At 38.6% G+C, this 22,570-nt stretch overlaps 1 protein-coding gene across 1 annotated transcript; it reads left to right on the forward strand.

Moving 5' to 3' along the window:
- The first annotated feature begins 2,390 nt into the window (after positions 1-2,390).
- On the forward strand, positions 2,391-22,464 carry DHX36 (DEAH-box helicase 36). The gene is made up of 25 exons (XM_065674726.1): positions 2,391-2,775; positions 2,998-3,119; positions 3,944-4,145; positions 4,825-4,863; positions 6,116-6,286; positions 7,071-7,150; positions 8,440-8,514; positions 8,650-8,816; positions 9,363-9,444; positions 9,922-10,062; positions 11,273-11,375; positions 12,935-13,022; positions 13,886-13,941; positions 14,044-14,108; positions 14,592-14,735; positions 15,133-15,250; positions 15,911-16,009; positions 17,018-17,191; positions 17,495-17,581; positions 18,104-18,187; positions 18,285-18,384; positions 18,469-18,559; positions 19,753-19,873; positions 20,514-20,666; positions 21,662-22,464. The coding sequence occupies exons 1-25, from the start codon at positions 2,407-2,409 to the stop codon at positions 21,845-21,847; spliced, it is 3,117 nt and encodes a 1,038-aa protein (XP_065530798.1). The 5' UTR covers positions 2,391-2,406; the 3' UTR covers positions 21,848-22,464.
- The last annotated feature ends 106 nt before the right edge of the window (positions 22,465-22,570 follow it).

The raw sequence follows: 22,570 nt of genomic DNA on the forward strand, positions 1-22,570 counted from the left end.
AGTGTTTGAGTGTTATGTGCCTCTCTTTTAATGAATTTTGCAGATGTAGATGTATAGGAGTAGAATAAATTCTGCTTTTCTAGACTCCAGCAACAGCTCCTACAAGAATTACAATACTCATATCTGTGTATTCCTGTACACTCTGTGTTTCATAAAGCAAACCATTTCTAGAGACCTCCAGTCCTTGCACAGGCAGTCTTTACTCACAGAGACAATCCTATTGACTGCAGTGCTGCTGGTGTGCAGTAGCAAGGTTTACTCACTGGGCTGGGAGCTGTAATGTGGAATCATCTTCTATGGTGTCTCCCCTTCTCAGTGTTTACCTGACATGTTTAATGTTTCCTCGTTAGGAGTTTAACTTCAGGGAATCTCACTTCAAAGTACTGAAGGTAGAATACTGTCTTCCATCCTCTTTGAGAGCATGCTGCTGCCTAGAGCCCATATTGTACAGTCTTTATGTCACAACAGTGGGCTACTGAATGTGAATGTGGACAGTGCTTACAAGGTGTGGAAAAGGCCCGTAAAATGCAAACCACTGAGATCACTTCAGGAAATACATCTTTTCATACATACTAGAAAATTATTTTTACATGAATAGGTATACATTTACTATGTTTCCAACATGTTAATCTACAAATCCACTAAAAATACCTGATTGTAGTGTCTTTTTTGGAATGTGTGTGGGGTTTTTGCAGTGTTGAGAAACATGGCTGAAATGCAGTAGCCACATGCATCCATATGACAATTTCCTCTTGCACTAAAATCCCACTTACTCCAAATGTGTGCACTAGTGAGGTGTCCAGATACACTGTCATAAATACTTGATCAGTCACAATAAATCTGTTGAAGTCACACAGGTGATTCCAGGTAACCTAGAGAATTTTTCTTCCATAATTTTTAAGGAGATAGAACAGACAAAACCACCTTGCTGACAGCTTACTCAGTCATGCCGAACCCAACACGAGATGCAACAGTGTGTCCAAGTCAAGCAGCATCTGAGAGCCTGGGCACACACACTGTTGGTGGGATGTGTACGGGTGGTGATCAGGGGCCATTTATTCCAGGTTCCACTGGTTTCAGGTTAGCATCAGACACATCTGCTGTCCTCGTATATTGAAATAACAGAACTAGAGATGGTAAGCGCCACAGTTTATATTCACCTACAAACTAATGAAAGCTGGAAGGCAAGCTCGTTTTCATGAGCATCATGTTGTGCCGCTGAAGGAAGGTTCATACCTGAGCAGCAGGACGTGTTCTCCCATCTAGAATCCTGCCCCTTCCACCCTTTCCGAAGGAGCTGGGCCACTCTTCCTAGTTAGGCCTTTGTGAGTAGGCCAGTGACGTGTTTCAGAAGGGAATCTTTTAACATTGCTTGGATCTCTGAGAATTTATTTTGTGTAAATTTTCTTTGGCTCTTTTTTATTCCCCAGTTGGTTATCACTGTGAGACCTGTGAAGAATGCTGTGAAAGTACTGTTAGTTGGTGTAGGATGACACATGGAAGGAGTCATGGAGCATGCTTCCATAGTCTGCATTAAGCCACGGATGCAGGATGAGGAGAAGTAAAGAAGAAGTATATTTCCTCCAGGATTTCTCATTTCTCTCCGACACTCCTTCCTTAATTTGCCTTTAAGATGATCTTTAAGGTGCTTGGATTTTGGTTTGCATGTGTTTAGGCCATGGGAATAAGCATTTCCTTAGGCTTGGAAGAGGATAACCCTAGCAGCAAGACAAGTGGCTTCTTGGATGCATAAAGCATTTAGTGAGGGGAAAGGAAAAAAGAAAATTCGTATCTTGAACTCAGGCACCTAGTTCTTATTTCTTTACATAGCCAACTGCTGTTGGGCTAAGGGCAGGTAAAGTGTAAGCAGAGAAAAAAAGGAGGAATGGGGAAATGGTTTCCTTTGAAAGAAGCAGCCCTTTACCTGAAACGAGTTGAAGATCAGCATGTAACACACTTTCAGAAATCTGAATGCTAAGGATTTTTAAGTGAATATAAATCAAACCAACAAGGAAGAAAAGGCAAAAAAAATATGTAAAGAAATGAGACCAAAGAAGCATTTACAGATGCACAACGGTATTGAAGGAAACAAAAAGAACATTCATTAACTGTTGAAAGAGGAATAATTGTGTGAATAATTTTGTCTCATTTAAAAGGTTTAATTTAATGCTCTGGAGAACTTGGACAAATTATACACATACAGCCAGCAGGCCCACAGCTGGGGCTGTGTAAAATACATGTATTCTATTTAAAGAAGAAGGAATGAGAAGACCCCCTCTGGTACGCAGAGGGTAGTGATGGAGACTGACAATGTTTCCTTAAAATCCTGTCTGCCACCTCAGAAAGGAGAAGTCAGAACTCGGGTCTCTGAACTGAAAGGAGTGGAGTCATGCGAGGTGCACTTGGATGACATACTGCGGCGAGCACATTGCCTCAGTTAATCGCGGTTCTGCCTCACCACAGGGGCCTGGGGGCCTCGAACCGGCGGCCTCCCGGCGCCGCCTGCACGGGCGGGGCTGGGTGGCGAGCGGAAGTGAGGCAGTAAGAGCGAGCGGCGGGCGTGACGGTGGAGCCGGTTGTTCGGCGGCCATGAGCTACGAGCACCGCCGGGACTGGGGCCGCGGCGGTGATGGCGGGTCTTCCTCCCCGGCGGGGGGGCACGGGGGCCGCGGAGGGGGCCGCGGCCGCCACCCGAGCCACCTCAAGGGCCGTGAAATCGGGCTGTGGTACGCGCGGAAGCAGGGTCAGAAGAGCAAGGAGACGGACCGTCAGCAGGTGAGGGGCGGCCCCGGGGGCAGAGGTACCGCGTGTGCTCCCGGTGGTGGGGCGCCTCGTTCCGCTCACACAGCGCCGGAGGGGGGCTGCCGCAGCCCGGCCGGGAGGGAGCCACCTTAACCGGGAGGGCGCGCGGCCGGGCCGGGCCTCCGTGTTCGAAGTGAGTGCGTTTATGCATGTGTCAGGTCCGTGTCGATGGGAGTTGTTCTGCTTTTCTTTCAGAGAGCCGTCGTGCGAATGGATGAGCGCAGAGAAGAGCGAATTGTGCAGCTCTTGAACACTGTCCAAACTAAAAATGAGAAAGAGCAAGAAGCCATGTCCTGGTGGTCTGGGGATGAAGAAGGGTAAAGAGAAACAGTTACTAATGCTTTGATTTACTTTGGCTTGAACAAGCTTCGCGGACACTGGCAGGAAGATACGTTAGAAGTTATTTACATGTAGCTAGTGAGTTAGGTTAATGAACACTCAGTCTTCTCCAGGTGTACTGCCATACTGAAACAGCTGGTTGTAACCATTGCTTGTGAACAGCAGCCCTTCCAGGTTGTTGCTGATTGGGGGGTGTTAATTTCTCTTTAAAATTGTAAAAGCCTGTAATTGATCTCCAGGCCTACTGTAGTAGATATATGGAAATTTTAAGCTCTGCTGGCCTCTGGAATGACTCTTCCAGCAGTGGCATTTGACTTCATTTTTCAGTTATTGGAAAATAAATAACCTTGGGGTGTTTTCTGAGACTCCCTGAAATAGCATCCTCTCTTGTCACGTAGAGGATTTTAAATAATAGCAATGAAATGGGCAGTCAGGAGTTTTACTCCTGAGTCCAGTGAACTGGGGAGTTTGGGTCTCTGTTTTGCAAATGATCTGGTTACAGGGCAGTGGTTCTGGCAGTGACCTCGGGAGTAGTTCTCTGGAATGTTTGTTGCTTTGGTAGATACAAAGAACATGTTACACTTCTGGATCCAGATGTCAAATTTTTGATGGCTGGTGATTTTCAGACTTTTAATTGCTTTCATAGTATACACCGTACTCTCATTGGCTGGTGGTCAGGTAACTCCTGAGTGTAATGTCTCAAATCCAGATTTAAGGTTTGCTTTGGATGGTTCAGTGCACTCTTCACAGTGGCCTGGCGCATCTTGGCTAATCTTGAAAATCTCTGTTCTCTGCACTTCAGACCTACTCCAGAACAGCCTCCTAAAGTGAAAGCAGAGGCTGAAAAAGCTCCTGTAAGACAGAGACCGGTCTTGGAAAAAACATCTCTTGATCGGGATGTGGAATATCTCTTTGAAAAAAATGAGCAGGATACTAATTTAGATGAGCAACTTCAAGAAGACTTAAGAAAGAAGAAATCTGATCCTAGATATATTGAAATGCAGGTACTTCTCCATGTGTTAAATAGAAAGCTCTTAATTGGCTTTTTAATTTATTTTTTAATTAAATTAGCCTGAAAACATACGTTCCTGCAATTTATTTACTAGGAAGTTGTCGTGATGTTACATTTGCTCCAGAATTTACAAAATGCTACCTGTCAATAGCACGGTGATTTATTATAAAACAAACTTCTACTTGCACAAAAGCTAAAATTTTAAGATTGCTGATTGTTTAGTTAGGTGGGATTTTCTGTTTGTTTGTAACAGATTGCATCCCTGCATCTATGTTTAAAACTGAATGCACCAAAATGGGCTCTGAAGGAATTGCCTCTCAAAAACATAGTTTATGTTGGTCTAATAGCCATATATAAAGCTGTTAAATAAAACAGTCTTTCTGTGAGCAAATGGTCCTTCTGTTGATCCAGGGCCCTAATCTTGCAACTGTATTTGTGCACCTCTTTGTATACTGAGCTCTTGGTTTTGAGTAAGTTTGCTAAATTAATGAAACTGAAACATGCTCAGAATTAAACATGTTTTCTAGTGGGCCTATATTAATATAAGTTTTAATTGAACAATTTGTGGTGTTATTTTACAGTTTAGCGTAGATGATAGATGAAATGGGTTATATTACTTCAGTCTTGAAAAGGTGTTTAAAGATACGTAACGTTATTTTCTTTTTCCCCAGAGATTCCGAGAGAAACTCCCTTCATATGGGATGAGACAGGTAAATATGTATTTAAGTTGAAAGAATACGTGTTTATGTGGCTCTGTTGTAAAAAATGAGGAAACTGTTGTGTAACTGGGACTAGCAGAAACTTCTGTTGGCTTTATCATCTTTATAAAAGGCTCCTAAGTTCTGATTCTGAGTTTGACTTCTCTGAAAGTAGCTTTGGTTCACTGCTTCAGGATATGTATGAGGTTACTCTGGGGCTAAATAACGATTTATGAGCAGGGGCAGCATTAGTTGTGGAAATAGTATTGAATGAATACATTTATGTACACTTTTTTAAGTATAGGTGGACTTTCTCTGCCAGTTAAACTTCTAGAATGTTCCTAGTTACTTGGATTTTGGATAGCGTAATTGATGACTACGTAAATTGTCATGCTTTCTTTTCCTTATCTATGTAAAATTGTGGCCTTTTGTTTAATGTTTGCCCAAGTTAGAATTGAACAAAATGCTGAGTAAACCTTTTTTACTCACAGTTAGTGGCTGTATGGCTGGCTTTTACTGCCGTTAGTCTCCCAGTGAAAGCATAACATAAGTGATAGTACGGGTTATTACTAATTGATGTTCATTCTTCATTTGATGTTGCCTGTATGAAATAGAAATCGGGTATTCTATTATGTTCTTTTTTGCAGACTCAGTGAACAATTAGTGAGCTTGCTTTCTGAAGTTAATGTGTATGTCATGATGTCATCCTTCCTGTTAGTGTTTTTTTCTTAAAATAGTTATATTCCCCTTTACAGTCCTTTGGATTATGGGTAGAGGCAGGAGTGTAAGAAATCTGTTCCTATTGGTATAAGAAATACTAAAATATTGTGCTGAAAATCTTCAGTTAGTGCAGTCTTGGAGTCCAAGAGGGAGAGCGCTTGCTTTCGGTCACCAAAGACAGGCACAAGGCAAGTAGGAGGGAGAAGATTTTAAAAACTTACTTCAGGCTTTCATTTTAGTTATTCTGTGTTGTTTTTGCGCGGGATCTTGAGTATTTTAAACTAGAATTCAGGTTCGATGCAGTTTAGATCTCACACGTGAAGTGCAAATGTGCAGAATTTACTTCTATGTGATTTAAACTTATTTTTTTTTAATTTAAACTTAATTTTTTTTTTTAGTATTACAAGAAACAGGTGTCTTTTCTTGTAGGTGCTCTGACACTTTCTTCTAAGTTTACTGCACAGTAGCAGAGAATTGTCAAAATCCTTCTAAAATCTGTTTCAGACAATAAAGCATTTATTGTTTTCTTTTTGTTTGGAAACAGGAACTTGTAAACCTTATAAACAATAATCGAGTAACTGTGATCAGTGGTGAAACTGGTTGTGGAAAGACAACCCAAGTGACACAGTTCATCCTGGATGATTACATCGAGCGAGGGAAAGGGTCTACATGCAGGATTGTTTGTACTCAGCCTAGGAGGATCAGCGCCATCTCAGTAAGTGCTGCTTTGACAAACTGAGATACTTTTTGTGATTCCCTTTTCCTTCCCCCTATTAAATCTGAGGGAAAATTACAGCCTTCCTTGCAATCATTGAATGAATGATGGAATGAATGAATGATGTGTCTACCCTCACATGTACTCATGCTAAGTTTAAAGCATTCAGCCTGTAGCGGACAGTGAAGGTGTCTTTTTGTTTGTTTATTTTCAGTTGTCTTAGATTCTATTGCAAATAACAATTTTGTTAATATACACTACTTTGATATTTTGTAAATTTTGGTTGTTAAGAGAGTACTGGCACTGCAAGCCACACTTGTCCCTGAGTTTAACCATGGCTTTTATCAGTGATTTTAATGGATTTGAGCAGTGCAAAAGCGAATGAAGGTAAACAGTAATGTTTCCAGATGGTTTAGTGGTATATTAAAGAAAGAATTTGTCTTAAGTTCACAGTAATTCTTGATAGTTAAATGTCAAATGATTATAGAACCTTACTTCCTATAAGGAAAGCTCACCCTGCTGAAAGAGTGAGGGTATTGCTAATGCCTACATGGTTGTGTTCCTTTAAAATATCGCCTGGGTCACACCCTTGTTCTTGGATTGCTGACAGGAAAGACTGTTCTCAGTGGAGGGGTGAAAGTGATTTTCAGGGTGTTTTAATTGTTGTTTGTGTGACATCTTGATTCTAGGTATTCCCTGCTGCTGAGTAGCTAAATCACAGATCAGCGTTGTGGGATTAAAAACTTCTTTAATGCACTGTTTTGGTTTTATTTATTTTTCTAAGGTGGCTGAGAGGGTGGCTGCTGAAAGGGCAGAAGCATGCGGTAGTGGCAAGAGTACAGGATACCAAATTCGTCTGCAGAGGTAAGAGAGGCTCCCCCGGCAGTTTTTGTGCTTTCATGTAAAGTGCTATCTATTGTTACTCAAGCAAGAAAATTTGAAAAGTAGTTCTTAATGTAGGTAACATTAAGATGACATTCTGGTATCTTCTCCAAAAAGAATTCCTGTGGCTACCTGCTGTAGAGAGTAAGGTTTTAGAAATATAGCACAAAGCCTGTGTGCAGTTGTTGTATTTTATGCAGCATGTAACAATAGTTGGCACCAAATTGTACTTTGTCCAAGCCCTTTTTTCAGCTCTTTTAAAAGGTCCTACTGTAGGTAGAGATAAAACTGATATTCCTAATCCATGAATTTCAAGGAAAAACAGAAATGCTAAAAGAGAGAATATTACAAAACATATTCCTGTAGAAAACTTAAGTATTTGCTACCTATTGTTACCTATTGAGTAATCCCACTGGGATCAGGTAATAAAGTTAGGTGGATTGACAAGAGTTTGTAGACTTAGTGCCATAGAGAAAAAGCTATTACATTTGGAGTAGCCTATTAAAAACAAAAACCAAAACCCCACATAAATGTTGCTAGCAACTAATGGAATCTCAATTATAATTGCAACAAAACTGCTAGTGAGAGATGATAGCTTAGTACTTTCAGCATTTTAATTTAATACAGTTGTAGAATCATAGAATGGTTTGGGTTGGAAAAGATCCTAAAGCGCATCTAGTTTCAACCTCCTGCCATGGGCAGGGCCACCTCACACTAGACCAGGTTGCTCAGAGCCCCATCCACCCTGGTCTTGAACACTGCCAGGGATGGGGCAGCCACAGCTGCTCTGGGCAACCTCTTCCAATGTCTTAACACCTTCGCAGTGAAGGGCTTCCATATATCTAACCTAAATCTCTCCTCTGTGAGTTTAAAGCTGTTCCCTCTTGTCCTGTTTGAATTTATAGAATCTCATTTATGTGTTTCTTATTTAATCAATAATGTTATACTGCTGTATATTTTACCTGTCATCTGTGCTGAGCTTAGAGAGCTACGAGAATTTGGGGTCAGCAGGTTATGTGCAAGTAAGTGATGAAAAACGTCTGGGAAGTCAGGGCTTCTGTCAGATGACAAGTAGTTCATAACCTATCAGGAAAAGTGCTGCGACTGTGGCCTCATTCCTTTGTTTTCCAGCTGAACTCTAGGTGAGCAAGTTATAGAATGAGGCATACTCCATAATGTCTGTAATGACTGTCTGTGTTTTGATTTTAAGCTTGTATGCACTATGTAAAATACAGAACAGAACTGAGGAATTCTGAATGTGTCTCTTGCAGTCGGTTACCAAGGAAACAAGGTTCAATATTGTACTGTACTACAGGAATCGTTCTACAGTGGCTCCAGTCAGATAAGTAAGTTTTCCTGTTTAATAAGAAACTTAATACAGTTATGAAATGACTTGACTACTGAGCTGTTTCTAACAGTCTCGGTTGGTTTTTTTAATTTTGCTAAAAACAAATGCCTTACTTCCTGCTCTTCTCTTTTAGGAACTTGTCCAGCATCAGTCATGTAGTCCTTGATGAAATTCATGAAAGAAACCTTCAGTCAGATGTTTTAATGAGCATTATTAAAGATCTTTTGAATATTCGTTTGGATCTGAAAGTAATACTCATGAGTGCTACTCTAAATGCAGAGAAGTTTTCGGAGTATTTTGGTAGGTGAAGTGCTTCCTATAAATGTTCCTTTTAAGTAATTTAAGCTTCTACAGTATGATGCAGTTCTCAGGTTTTAGGATCGATTTTTAGCAAGTGAGGTAATTACTTCAATTTTACAAATAGTTTCCAGCTGCCGGAGATGCTTATTCCCTTCAGTGTTATCTCATAATGAGCATATGCTGCTTCTGTATTTGTATGGTGGAAGGGAGTCGTGGTTTAAGCCGAAAGGGTATTATTCAGAGTTTTCATATTATAATATTTACCATATTTTGGAAGTCTTGGTCTGAGTGGGCAACCAGATTGTTTGCCAGCATGTTCACCGTGCTTCAATGTACTGCTTGCTACCAGCGTTTTTTATTCAGCTACCTGTGCTTTTTATATTAACCACTCTATTTGGAATTGAATTTGGTGTTTTCTGTGAGAATTTCAAAATAAATGAGAAAACCTGTAGACTTGGCAACTATATTGCAAAAATAGTGAAAATTATTGTCTCTTAGTACAGTATGTTTTGCCATTTTAAAACAGAGTTATGCCTTCCTCAACAGATAACTGTCCAATGATTCACATACCTGGGTTCACCTTCCCTGTGGTGGAATATCTTCTCGAAGATGTAATTGAGAAGTTGAGGTAAGTGTATTATCTGAAACACCATTACATAGTATTTTGGATTATTTTGCTTTTTATGCCTTCTCAAAATTTACCTTGGTATAAATAACCTGTGCAAGAATTAGCTGTGTTTTTAGACAGAGAACCTTTCAAGGGAAGTTTCATTTTAGCATAATTGAAAGTGGCATATAGCTATCTGGAAATGCTGGCTTGAGGACGGGAAAAAAAAGCTTGTCTGTCTTGCAGTGTGGTGAATTTTTGGGCTACTAAATCAAGCTAGTCTTTCCGTTTGTTCAGACTTTTTGTACATATTCTCATGCTTACTGAAGTTGGTACGTGGTTTTGTAGATACGATTTATTTAGGAAAGAAGTGTAATCTTATTTACATGGTATAGCCAAAGTGCAGCATATTGTCCATAGTTTGGAAAACTACTATGCAGATGGTTTTAAAGTGCTATAGTTTCAAAATTGACTTACATGTGTTATTTAAATGTAAAGGTACACGCCAGAAAACACAGACCGTCGGCCACGGTGGAAGAAAGGCTTCATGCAAGGACATGTAAGCAGGCCAGAAAAAGAAGAAAAAGAGGAAATCTACAGGGAACGATGGCCAGGCTACTTAAGGCAGCTGCGGGGCAGGTTGTTCTCAAGAGTTACTCTTTAGCATTAACTTTTTAGACACCTCTGAACTGAGAAGCAGAAATTAGTGCTCTATTCTATTATTGTGCTTTTATTAATGATGGGGTAGTTGCTGCTGTGGAAAACGGCAATGATGGAATTGCCAGTACAGTTGGGTGGCAACTGCTGAAGTGCTTTCGAGTTATCACAGAGAATTAGCTTCCCCTGCTTGCGTAAATTGTAAGAAGGCTTACAGCTGTGGAGTATGCTTGGTGTTGCACATTACGGTCTTCACCATAACATTAGGCTTCTTCAGCTTTGGTCATTAGTTCTCTTCTAATGAATTCTTCCCTTCTTTAGTCTTTGAGAGAGTTTTCATAATATTTTAGTCCCGTAATCAACATAATACAAAGTATGCTGGTTTATAAAACACTTGCCACAAAAAATACCAAAATTAAAACCCCTTTTCCTCAGAATATTGAAGTATTCCTTTAGGGTGATTTAAAACCATCCTAAATAATTTTGCCTCTTGAGCACCTAGTAGAGACTGTTTACTTGAAATACAGCATTTTACTACTTTGGTAATCTGGATAAATTGATTAATTGGATAGCCTGACTGATTTTTTCAGGAACAGCATCTCCCGGTTTTATTCCTGTCTTACCCTCTGCATTTGGAACTGTCTGTATATCCAGCTTGCAACAATAATGAATACGGGTGGCTCATCTTTATCTCCCTTTTCTAAGGGAAAACTCCTCAGTGGTGTATCTTCCTCTGGCCTGTCCCGTACTCTGCTCATTCCATTTGAATTCCTTCCCTGTCCCACTATGTCTTTTGAACCAATTGGCAATTCTTTCGACAGTGTTAACTTTCATGAATCAAAGAGCTGAACAGATTAGATGCTTCCTGTACTCACTGTGAGTTAGAGAGATAAACAGGTAAACTCAGATTAGTTAGGACATTGTTAATCTGTGGGGAGAGAGAGACTGTGTAAATGCTTCAGATGCTGTTTGATCATAACATGGTAATTCTTAAAGTTGGTATTTCAAACTGATGATAATTGCCCTAAACTAAATCTTGAGAGCACATTGGAGGTACAGTAATTGAACAGACGAAATAAATTGATTGGTAGTGGATTACATAGATGTGATTGCAGAGCCTTATAACAGAAACTTGAGTGCATGGCTGTGTGTGTTACTAAGGTACCATTGTGTGTGCTTTTCATACCTGCAGGTATTCAGCAAGTACTATAGATGCCTTGGAAATGATGGATGATGACAAGGTTGACCTTGACCTTATAGCAGCACTTATCAGGCACATTGTTTTGGAAGAAGAGGTACACTTCTGTCTCCTGTCTTTGCATTCTAATGATGTGACTGAATTGTGGTTAGTGGCTGTTGGGAATGTCAGAGCCGATAGTTTGGCTTCTCATGCAGATAAAAAGAGTAATTTCTTGTTTTGCTCTTCTGAGAAGTAATCTTACAGCTGTAAGTATCTAATTACTATTTAAGCCCTGAGTTAAGAATGTGGTTAGTTGCAGTGTTTATTGAAACGATGGGATAGAATCTGTGTTTAAAGGGGAACACAAGTCTAAGCATTTCCTTGAGTGGGGGTTGTGGGTATTAATGAGAACAATGTACAGAAGAAACTTGGAAAACTTAGAACTACATTTGATTTACTCATTTATGGTCTCTTCTGAGCAAGGGGAATAAAAGAGCCTAAATTCTTTCAATGACAATGTCTATGAGAGGCTGTTTAGTAGATAAAGTGGGAGAGATATCTGAAGGTTTGAGTGCCATTTTGATTGCTGATTTTTTTTTCTTTTGGCTAAGTTTTTAAAGAAGCTTTCAAATTAATTACACACTTCAGTTATTTGATGGAAAATAGTATAATTACAAATTAAATTTTAACTTCTAGTTGTTTCTGTGACTGTGTCTGTGTTTGTTAAAGGTAGTATTCTTTATAGTAAATGTTACATTATGTGAAACAGGTGTAGAAAACTGTTTGAAGACCTCTTTAGTGTACAACTGTATCCTTGTTCTTAATTCCACAGCATTGGGGTGAGGGGGCAAGAGCAATACTTAAGAAGCTGTTCGCTGCCCCTTATCTACACCGTGCGGTCGGCTTTAACAGTTCTTCTGTCTGAAGTTGTATCTAAATACAACTTGGATGCTGCAAAGAATGAATTTTTATACAACTTAGCTAAAGACTAATCACATTTGCCAAACTAGCTAGGAGAATCTTCCGGCTTGTCAAGATTAGTAGTTAGTACAGCTGCATTAATAGTTATCTCTAAATGTGCCTTACCTTGTTATTTAGTAATAACATTATCAGATTATTAATGTGAGAAAGCTCCTATGCCCGAAGAAGTGGCAAATTTAAAGTAAGAATAGCATCTGTTACCATAGATGTAATGTAGCTTTTCATAACCTGAAGTTAACATGTTTGTTTCTGAGTTGGAAAAACATCTGTGGGAGAGCTGACGCCATGTCTGATTCCTTAATGAGAATTTGTGTTAAAAGTATCAAACAATTTAGTATTGCAGATGATAGCTCAATTAAGGTGTGAATAGTGAGGAGTTGCTGGTTTTTATTTTGTTCCTCCTGTGTTGAAAATGATAAAACCTGTATATCTGTTTTATTTGCAGCTAAAAGTCTTTTAGTGTTGACTTGGCTGCGTTTAAAAACACTGGAGGAGAAACATGTTTAAAATCAATTATTTTATTACATTCAGATAATTATGTAACTCTTAGAGAAAACAAACTTACAAACTTTGTTCCAAATTCCAGTCAGCAAGGTTTCGAGTATCACACACTAATGCAGAAATACTGGATGTGTAAGTAGGTTGTTCTTTGCAGTTTATTCTGACCTCTTTTCCCTTCCCTTTTATATATAGGATGGTGCAATTCTAGTGTTTCTTCCAGGCTGGGACAACATTAGCACATTGCATGATCTCTTGATGTCACAAGTCATGTTTAAATCAGGTAAACCCAAAATTTTATATTGGAATTCTAGCATTGGTGTTAGTGGCAAACTCCGAAGTTTTGCATGTGATTGCTGGTATTGCACTGGGTTTGGTGTGGGGTTTTTGTTTTTTTTTTTCCTCCATTCTCCTCTTAAAATGATTGCAGTGTGTTCAGCTTCTTCGCATTTATATGGTATCTTTCATCTGCTAATGATAACTCATTTTCCTCAGTGTAGGTGTGAACAATCTGAGAAAGAATCTCAGACCTGCATCTTCTTCTGTTGTCCTTTCTTGTAGCTGCGGTAACTTCCAAACTAAACTTTCTCTTCGTTGTGTTCATTTCCTCTTTTCTCGATTCTTCAGCAGCTTCTGTGTACTGCTTTGCTGATAGTTCTTTTAAATTCTGTTTATCCCTAGAAGCTTTTATAACAAGACATTAAAAATCTGTTGTGCATTAATTTGTCCTGTTTGCACAACTCATAATTCCATCTGACTTGTCTAGCTATGCTCTTGACTATTCAGGTAGTTGTTGTGCAGTTCATGTTGTATGCATTCCACAGATAAGGAATTGAATCCGTTGAAAGATGAAGCAGTAACAGTTTATTTATTAAACTTCAGCAATTGTAAAGTGTTTTGAGTCTTTAAAAATGAAATATAAATTACTGTACTTCATATGCTTTCTTAAACTTGTCATCATAGCATTATAAAAAAATCCTTTACATCTTTACTTTAGAATTTGCTATTATGTACGTATACCTATCAATTCAGAATAAGAAACAGAATACTTACAGCTTATTTTCTCTATTCTGCATAGTTTGATTTTCCTGTAAAATTACAGTTTCTGTGCTTATACTGTATCTTCTACTGATTTTTAATTTTCAGATAGGTTTATTATCATACCTTTACATTCATTGATGCCTACTGTTAACCAGACTCAGGTATGCCTTTCTTTTATTGTTCTACTTCACAACTACAAAAAACATTACTTAAGCATATGTTTGGTTTTGGCAAACATATAAATGGGCTATGGATAATTACAGGTTTTTAAGAAGACCCCGCCAGGAGTAAGGAAAATCGTGATTGCTACCAACATTGCAGAGACTAGGTAAATGGCTAGCTATACAGACCCAAACCAGCTCTACGCTTAACAAAATAGATGGAAGTCATAATTTAAAATATTAACCTGTAAATGTTTCAAAACATATGATTTTGGTTTTGTACCATTTATAACCCATTACCTTTAGAAATGTTTATAGACTAAATGGGAGATTTCCTTTAATAGTTTTAAACAATTAAAACATAGATTTTACTCTAATGATTTGTCTTTGTTGCATGTGATAAATGTGAGCTGCCTGTTCTCCCTATAGGCTTCATAACCCCACATGGTGACTTTTGCTAGACCTAAGAGAATAAATGTAGCTACTAAACTGCTGCTTAGAAACCTAATTCTCAATGAAATTACAAACATTTTTGTAATTGGCTCACAGTTTGGGAGGGCATAAAGAGAGGCTAAAACCCCCTTTTAAATCCTACATCAAGCTTGCAAAGATGAAGAGCTGCATTTTTTTTCCTCTCTTTTCTTAAACAGCATTACAATAGATGACGTCGTGTTTGTTATAGATGGTGGAAAAATAAAGGAAACTCACTTTGACACACAGAACAACATTAGCACAATGGCAGCAGAGTGGGTTAGTAAAGCTAATGCCAAGCAGAGGAAAGGTCGAGCAGGAAGGTAAGAATAATGTGGGTGGTTAGAACTAAGTTTTGTGGGGCTGAATTTCTTTAGTCTTAGAGCACATGCAGGCTGAAGATACGACTTTGTTATTCACATGTTCAGCAGCAGATGCTAGCATAACTCGCTCTTGTTCTTAGGGAAAGAATGGTTTCTTGTCTAGGGAACTGATTTCACTTGTGCTGTGCTGTGCTTCATTCTTGCAGAAGTCCTACTTTTTTACTGTGTTCTGCACGCCTGTTTTCGATGGGTCTGTGTTTCAGAAGGCTGAAATGTTTTTACAGTTGAATACACCTCTGTTTCATTTCCTTGAGTTGTTTTGGAAAGCTGTTTATAAACATAATGTCATAGTGTCATAGAAAAAACATCATACAGTTATTTATTAAAATAATTGCAGAGTTCAGCCAGGCCACTGTTACCATCTGTACAACGGACTCCGGGCTAGCCTTCTAGATGATTACCAGTTACCGGAGATCTTGAGGACACCTTTGGAAGAACTCTGTTTACAAATCAAGGTAAACATATGAATCTTCAAACCTATTAATTATCTCCTTTTCCATTAGATTAATAGGTTGAGAGATAATGCAACTGTGAGCCTAGGGTTGTCTTCAAGTTGAAATTCTGTTACTCCAGAAGTAACAGACATTAAACTAGTAATTGTAGCAACTTCTGCAGAAGGCATACTTGTATCTGGAGGCATCAAGCCCAGGAAAAACAGGTTTGTCTAGTATAAATAAAAGCTGAAGTCTGTTAACAAAAACTTGGGTTGTGCTTCCCTTCTTCTCCCCCCAAATGTCATTCAGTCAGAGGAGCTTCAGTGGGAATGCCAGTGAGTCAAGGAATGTGATGATATCTTAAGAGAAATTTACTAAAAAGTAGTTTTAGGACTGACATGAGTTTTCCTTTTTAGGCAGTTCATATGGAATTCCTTATGCCTATGGAATACCATGTCTGTGCATACTGAATGAAAAATAGATCCTTATGCTTCAAATGTCATCATTGATTTTACTTTATTCCTTAGTTCTTAATTGGTGAAATTCAAACTGAACCTTTTCAGTTATTCACACTTTAAATCAGTGTGGTCATTGCTTACTAAGTGTAGGTAGCCATCTTTCTCCAATTGCTGTAGGTTTTTGGTTGAGTGTTGTTTTGTTGTTTTGTTTTTTTTCCTTCAGATTCTAAAGCTTGGTGGAATTGCTTATTTTCTGAGCAAACTAATGGATCCACCATCTCGTGATGCTGTAATGTTGGCCATAAATCATCTAATGGAGCTGGTAAGGTATTACTTAATTTACGTGCAAGCAGATACCTGTTTATAACCATGTTAAGGTCATTGTTTGTTATCAGACAGTTCTGATTCTACAGGTCTGGACATCACAACCCCATACTGTATTGTGTAGACTTTTGTATCTCTTCACTGAAGAGAGGAAATAATTTCACATCATAAATGATGTTTATGGCTGCATAGAGTAGTTCCTTTCTAAATTATTCATAACATACATGCACCTTGCATTGAAGTTCCCCTACAGATACTTACTAAACTCACAACTTCTGTATCACCCTGTTCACAGCTGCATCCACCGAGCCTTCCTATCCCAGTCAGATTAGTGAAGAGTTTGAGATACTTTTTCTGTGGGCAACTAAAGGCTTATAGGAGGCAGATCTTGTTTGTCATTGCCCCTTTGGATGCTGGGGAAGGAGAGATTAATGACATGTTTGTACTACTGGTATTATTTGTACAAGTTGGTTGTAGCAATAAATTGAAACTTCTGATTCAGGTGAAGAGCAGTATCTCACACTGATGGTGTGATTCTGTGGATGTGTAGGTAAAATTAAAATACAGCCATACATTTGGTGTTCTGTGACAATGCTGTGCAGTAGTGAAGGGTAAAGTAAATGCAAACAGAAGGTAAGGGTAAGGTACAATTATAAAAGGAAGCTTGATCAGGAGAGTAGGAAGACACTCAATAATTCTTCATACTTTTGTCCAGAAAGACACTGAGCCTAGTAAACCCCACAACCAGCACAAAGCTGGTTGCCATTTTCTTGGCTCTAGTTAAGCATTGTAATTTCTTCATAACTTGCTTGATCACTTTCCTACCATACCGCATTGACAGCCAGCTACGTTATTCAGCTATTAGGTTTTTTGTTGTTCTCTAGGTAGACTAGTGGCTATTGCAAGGAAATTGTCTCCATTTCTAATGCTGTGTTTACTCTTTCCCCCACCCCTGCCCCCACCCTGATTTTGTTTTGGTTTTTTTTCTTTCTCCTCCTTCTGACAGAACGCTTTGGACAGACAAGAGGAATTGACTCCGCTAGGAGTCCATTTAGCACGATTACCAGTCGAACCGCATATTGGAAAAATGATCCTCTTTGGAGCTTTATTCTGCTGCTTGGATCCAGTTCTAACTATTGCAGCCAGCCTCAGCTTCAAAGACCCTTTTGTCATCCCTCTGGTAAAGTTTCCAGGAGGAGAATTACACATCAGATTTTAAGAATCTCAGAAGGATATTGGGACCTACTGAGATGCTATGATTTAGAAGCACTTTAATCTTATTTTCATTTTAATTACATTTTTATTACTGAAAGTTTGCCTTCATGTACTATGAGGTCTTGTCTGCAGAATATTGGAAGGAGCTTTACTTTTCATTACATTTCATTACATTTCATGTTGCATACAAAGTATTGCTGTATGTATAATGATTAGGAAAACAGAACTGTTGTGTCATGAATACCTTATAGGTTCTAATTATTCTTAGGGCAAAGAGAAAGTAGCAGATGCAAGAAGAAAGGAACTGTCAAAGAACACTAAAAGCGATCATCTAACTGTGGTGAATGCTTTCATGGTAGGCATGTTTTAATGTTTTTCTTCTAGAATTATAATTTGAGAGATACAGTTTATTCTAAGGAAGAAACTGATCAGTATATGTTCTGTTGTATTTCTCTTCACTTCTGCAGAAGCGTAAAACCAAATTAATTTTCACCCTTCTAGTGTGAAGGCATCTTATCTTCAGGCTCAGTCACCAAATTTCTTGTGATGTCTGTAAAAGTGACAAAGAAAACAATGTTATAGTTACCTTGCTGAATTCTTGTTCTTTCAGTTTCTATAAGAAGCTGAAATTTTGTCTAACTTAGCTGGATTTCACTCCTCACATTGAAAAGGAAAATTTTTGATTCAGAATGCTGTGAAGTTGTGTATTTCTGCTCTGTTCTGCAGATACATAAAGGGATCAAAGGATTTACTTTTGTAGAGATAAATGTATCTGTATTGGTTGTTGACCTCCGTGTTTTCATTGTCCTTAGTTGTTTTGGGTTATTCTTAATTTGTTCAGTCACAAACGCATTTGAACTACGGTTTTAATTTTTAGGGCTGGGAAGAAACGCGGCGTCGTGGTTTCAGGACTGAGAAAGACTATTGCTGGGAATATTTCCTCTCTTCAAATACACTTCAGGTAAGATCCTAACAGTTTAAAGCGGAAGATCGTGTCTGTGGGGAAAACGGGAGGCCTTTTGGCGCAGCATCATTTTGGGACTACTTTTGTTTCCTAGATGCTGCATAACATGAAAGGACAGTTTGCTGAGCATCTTCTTGCAGCTGGATTTGTGAATAGCAGAGACCCCAAGGATCCCAAATCTAATACCAACTCAGGTAAATAGTGGAAGGAATTGGAAGATTTCTGATAGCTGAGATCTGTGTGCAGAACTGTGTGGTTTACTTTGCTGTCTTCTACAGATAATGAGAAGTTGCTCAAAGCGGTCATCTGTGCTGGTTTATATCCAAAAGTTGCAAAGATCCGGCCAAGCTTCAGCAAAAAGAGAAAAATGTAAGGGTTTGGCTTAATATTGGTTGTATTCATGGCATTTTGTACATTTTGGGTAGTTTGGCAAGGTGAGGCAAAGGCCTTGAGTGCAGGAAAGAATATCCTTCTATAGCTCAAGTCATGGGTGTGCGGTTGCTTCGTTTGGGAAGGGTAGATGAGGGCTTGGGATTCTTTACTTTGTTTAACATTTGGAAATGATTTGTGAAATGATTTGTGTGACCTTATTGTGCCATGGTTAGTGTTACAATGTATCAGTAACACTGCTGCTAAAGGAGTTGGACCATCAATAAGCAGTGGTTGAAACACAATCCTTTCTTACTGTTTGGCAAGATTGAGCCCACAAATTCTGGTCTGGTGATCTGTCGCTTCTTATATTATCAGACTGTTGATTCTTATTAACTGTTTCTCGCAGTAACGGTACTCTTATCTGAATGTTGATATTCTCCTTTGTGCACATGATTAAAGAGTGAAGACAGATTTAAGGGTTGAAGATTTTGATCAGCTTCCTGGGTGGGTAATGTCAAAACAACAAGCTAAGAGGAATCATTATGCCTATAATTTAAATTAAAAAGCCAACTAAGAAAACCCAAGTGTTTATTCCTATGAAAGGAGTAAGAGCCAGGTAGTCCACATTACACTCAATATAGCATAATTTACACCTGTTTATACCTGACGCTGCTAGTCAGTTGATAACTCTTTAATCATGCTGGAGTCAAAGCATGCAGTAAGTTCAGAAACCTGATGCAGGCTACTGTGTTGCTGTGTCTTTGCCGCATGGTGGAGCTGCTTGAATGCCTGCTGCCCAGAAAGACTGTTTTATGATGTGCTAAGCAAGAGATTTGTTACACTAACCGCTTTGCCTCTTTCACCCTAATTCAGTAACACTGCCTTTCATTTGAACAGCAATCGTGCTTGTTTTTTCTCTACTTGAGAGAATGACAGGGATTTTTAGGGGGGTAGATTTGACAAAAAATTCAAGCTTCTTAAATGTAGAGAGAGATGTCTGAAAGTTTGTACTGTAGATTCAGTGGTAATTTTCTGGGAAAAGGGTTAAAGTTTCTTTGGATGTCGTTCTATTTTCAGAAGTTAGTATGCTAGCGGAGAATTAGGGATTTTCTGAACTTGAGACCTGATTTGTGCTGAACTTCCACGATCTTACTTCAATCCTAAAATAAAAACTTTTCTTTTCTTTTAAGGGTGAAAGTTTGCACCAAGACAGATGGAACAGTTAATATTCATCCTAAATCAGTTAATGTGGAAGAAACGGAGTTCCATTATAACTGGCTTGTGTACCATTTGAAGATGAGAACTAGCAGCGTATGTAGTTTATATTTATGTAATTTATTTTTCATAACTCTCTAATATGATTGGATCAGGGTTCAAAGGAGATGTGACCAGTGCCTTTGTTTTGAAGCTTTCTTTTCTTGGGTCATTCCTTTTATATGCCATCAGGTTATGTGCTTTGTGATACTGCTAGTATTGTTCCACAAGTAACTAACTTCTGTGGCTTCGTGGTTGGGTTCTTTTAGTTTGGGTTTTGGAGGGTTTGGTTTTTTTTGTTGTTGTTGTTTTTTTTTTTTTTAAGGTTCTGGCAATAACAGGTGCAATTTTGGCTTTGGAGTTTTGTTAGATTTTGTTGTGGGGTGGGTTTTTCCTATTTCAATATAGTGGAACACTTCTGAATATGCTGATTTTTTTTTTTTTTTTTTTTTTTAATTTTTATGGAATAGTTGGTTTGATTTCACCACTAGGTGTGAAGGACTGTGTTCGGCACTGTTCTGTTACTGCTCGATGTGATTTCATGTACCTTTTTTCTGACTGACTTGCTTCATAAATGTTTTGCAAATTTGTGAATGACTGAAAAACAATCTTCTGGAATTCTGTTAGTTTTGTTGAGGGTTACTGATGTCACTTAAGATGTTTTGAAGGGTGATTGAACAATTTTGTCTCCTTGCAGATTTACTTGTATGACTGTACAGAGGTCTCTCCATACTGTCTCTTGTTCTTCGGAGGAGACATATCCATTCAGAAGGATAAAGATCAGGATACTATCGCTGTAGATGAATGGATTGTTTTCCAGTCTCCAGAAAGAATAGCGCACTTAGTTAAGGTGACTACATTTAATAGTAATGTAGATGAAGACTTGGTGTAACACTGATTCTTCTTAGAGAATTCTGTGTTTGATATTACCGAGTAGCTAGTGAGTTACTGCTGTAGGGAGATAATAATGAAAACATCATGTTTTCCCAGTAAGCAGTTCAAGTACACAAAGTAAACAAAAGAGATCTAGTGAAGGTGTGTAGATGAATGCTGTAGTAAAAACAGTATTCTGAACAGTCTGTATTACATGGCAAACTGGGAAAAGTAAACAGTAATGCATTCCCTTATGTTTGGCCTATGGAGCAGGTGGGCACTCTGGTTTTGTTTGTTTCCAGTATAATAGCTTAACAAGCATGAGGCTGTGTGCCTGTTGAGGCGTCAGGAACATGGTGGTGATGTTCAGCTGGTGCAGCCTCTGCTTGAAAAATTCACGGGGATGCTGAAAAACTGTAGAAGCTTCAGAGGGGAGTCATAGGGTGGAATGGTAGGATTTATAAACATGTCTTGGTGAGACATTTGAAGAGCTTAATCTCTATACTTCTTAGCAGAAGCTGTACGATGACTTGATCAGTGCATGAAATGTCCCCACAGATATGGAAACATGAGGATGGGCTCTTAAGCTAGCAGTTTGTCTTCCAGGAAGGAGGGGCTGAGTACAGCTCTGTTTAATACTAGATCTAGAAGTCGTATCTGATGTTTGGGTTTTTTTAACCCAGATATTTTTAATCCTGAAATAGTTGGCTAACGGATGTGAGTATAGACTGTTAAAGGCCATCACATCCAGAAGTGGTCATCTGTCATAAAAGGAAACACTGCTTGTTTTTGAGAAGCAGCTTTTGATCCTGAAAATAGCAATGTTCAAATAAATTGCTGGGAGAACAGCAGGTGTAAATATTAGCAGAGGGCCCAAGGGCTTTGAACTTAGTGTAGTGATGTTTGTTGTGTGTAGCTCTAACGGCCTCTTTCCTTTTTTTTCCTTCATTCCAACAAACACTCTAATTCCAGAATTTAAGACAAGAGCTTGATGATCTTCTACAAGAAAAAATAGAAAACCCACATCCTGTGGACTGGAATGATATTAAATCCAGGGATACAGCAGTACTGACAGCGATAATAGACTTGATCACAACACAGGAGAATGAAAGCGCCAAAAACTATGCTCCGCGATTCCAGAGTGAACGCTATAGTTGACACACTTTCATCTGTATTGATAAAGGCAACGCTCACCTTTTGGGTTTTTTTGTTGTTTTGTGTTTTTTGTTGTTGTTTTGTTTTTTTGTGTTTTTTTTAATAACCTTTATTTAGCTGAAGGAGAAACTTTCCTAGGGTAAGCTGGCAATTCCCTCATGCTGAAGAGCAGGTATTTCAAAATAGTCGGTCATATCTGTATATGCATGGTATTCTGTGTTCAATGTAGCTTTTTAAATAAGAGAAATGCAATGCTAGCAATGGTAGTTGATGTATGGTTCTTGTCCTGCTGTAGCGTTTTGTTTGGTTTTTTTTATTAACACATCAGGTAACAGATACATAAAAACCCTGCTAAAGTACTGCTAAATAATTCTTAAACTGTTCTTGCTACTGGGAGAAACATCTCAAAAGACTCCTCTTTTTAATTGAGGGTGGTAATTAACTTACTGTGTTATTCCAGCTGTGCAGCCGTCTTCCCACCAACACTTCTACAGAAGGCAATTACAGCTTAATTAAACTGAACTTGAAAACACTTGTTAAATTTGTGCTGTGGGAGGAAACAGTCTTCCAGTATACTTTCCTCTTCTGCCTTTCATCCCATTAAATTAATTTTTCTTTGCTTTCTGTGCCCATCTGTCATTGCTGCCGACTAAAATTTCAGGTTACAGAAAACATGGCTGGATAAAAGTAATGGTGGAACAGACTTTAAGGTTTCATTGCATTCTA

Source organism: Lathamus discolor, chromosome 3, assembly GCF_037157495.1.
Source record: "Lathamus discolor isolate bLatDis1 chromosome 3, bLatDis1.hap1, whole genome shotgun sequence".
In the NCBI taxonomy this organism is placed as follows: domain Eukaryota; kingdom Metazoa; phylum Chordata; class Aves; order Psittaciformes; family Psittacidae; genus Lathamus; species Lathamus discolor.

Excerpts from the sequence above, each read along its gene's own strand:
- DHX36 (XM_065674726.1), top strand. The coding sequence starts at position 2,407 with ATGACATACTGCGGCGAGCACATTGCCTCAGTTAATCGCGGTTCTGCC. Across the intron at positions 3,120-3,943 it reads TGGTCTGGGGATGAAGAAGG|ACCTACTCCAGAACAGCCTC; the intron begins GTAAAGAGAAAC and ends TCTGCACTTCAG. Across the intron at positions 17,582-18,103 it reads CTGTGGTGAATGCTTTCATG|GGCTGGGAAGAAACGCGGCG; the intron begins GTAGGCATGTTT and ends TTTAATTTTTAG.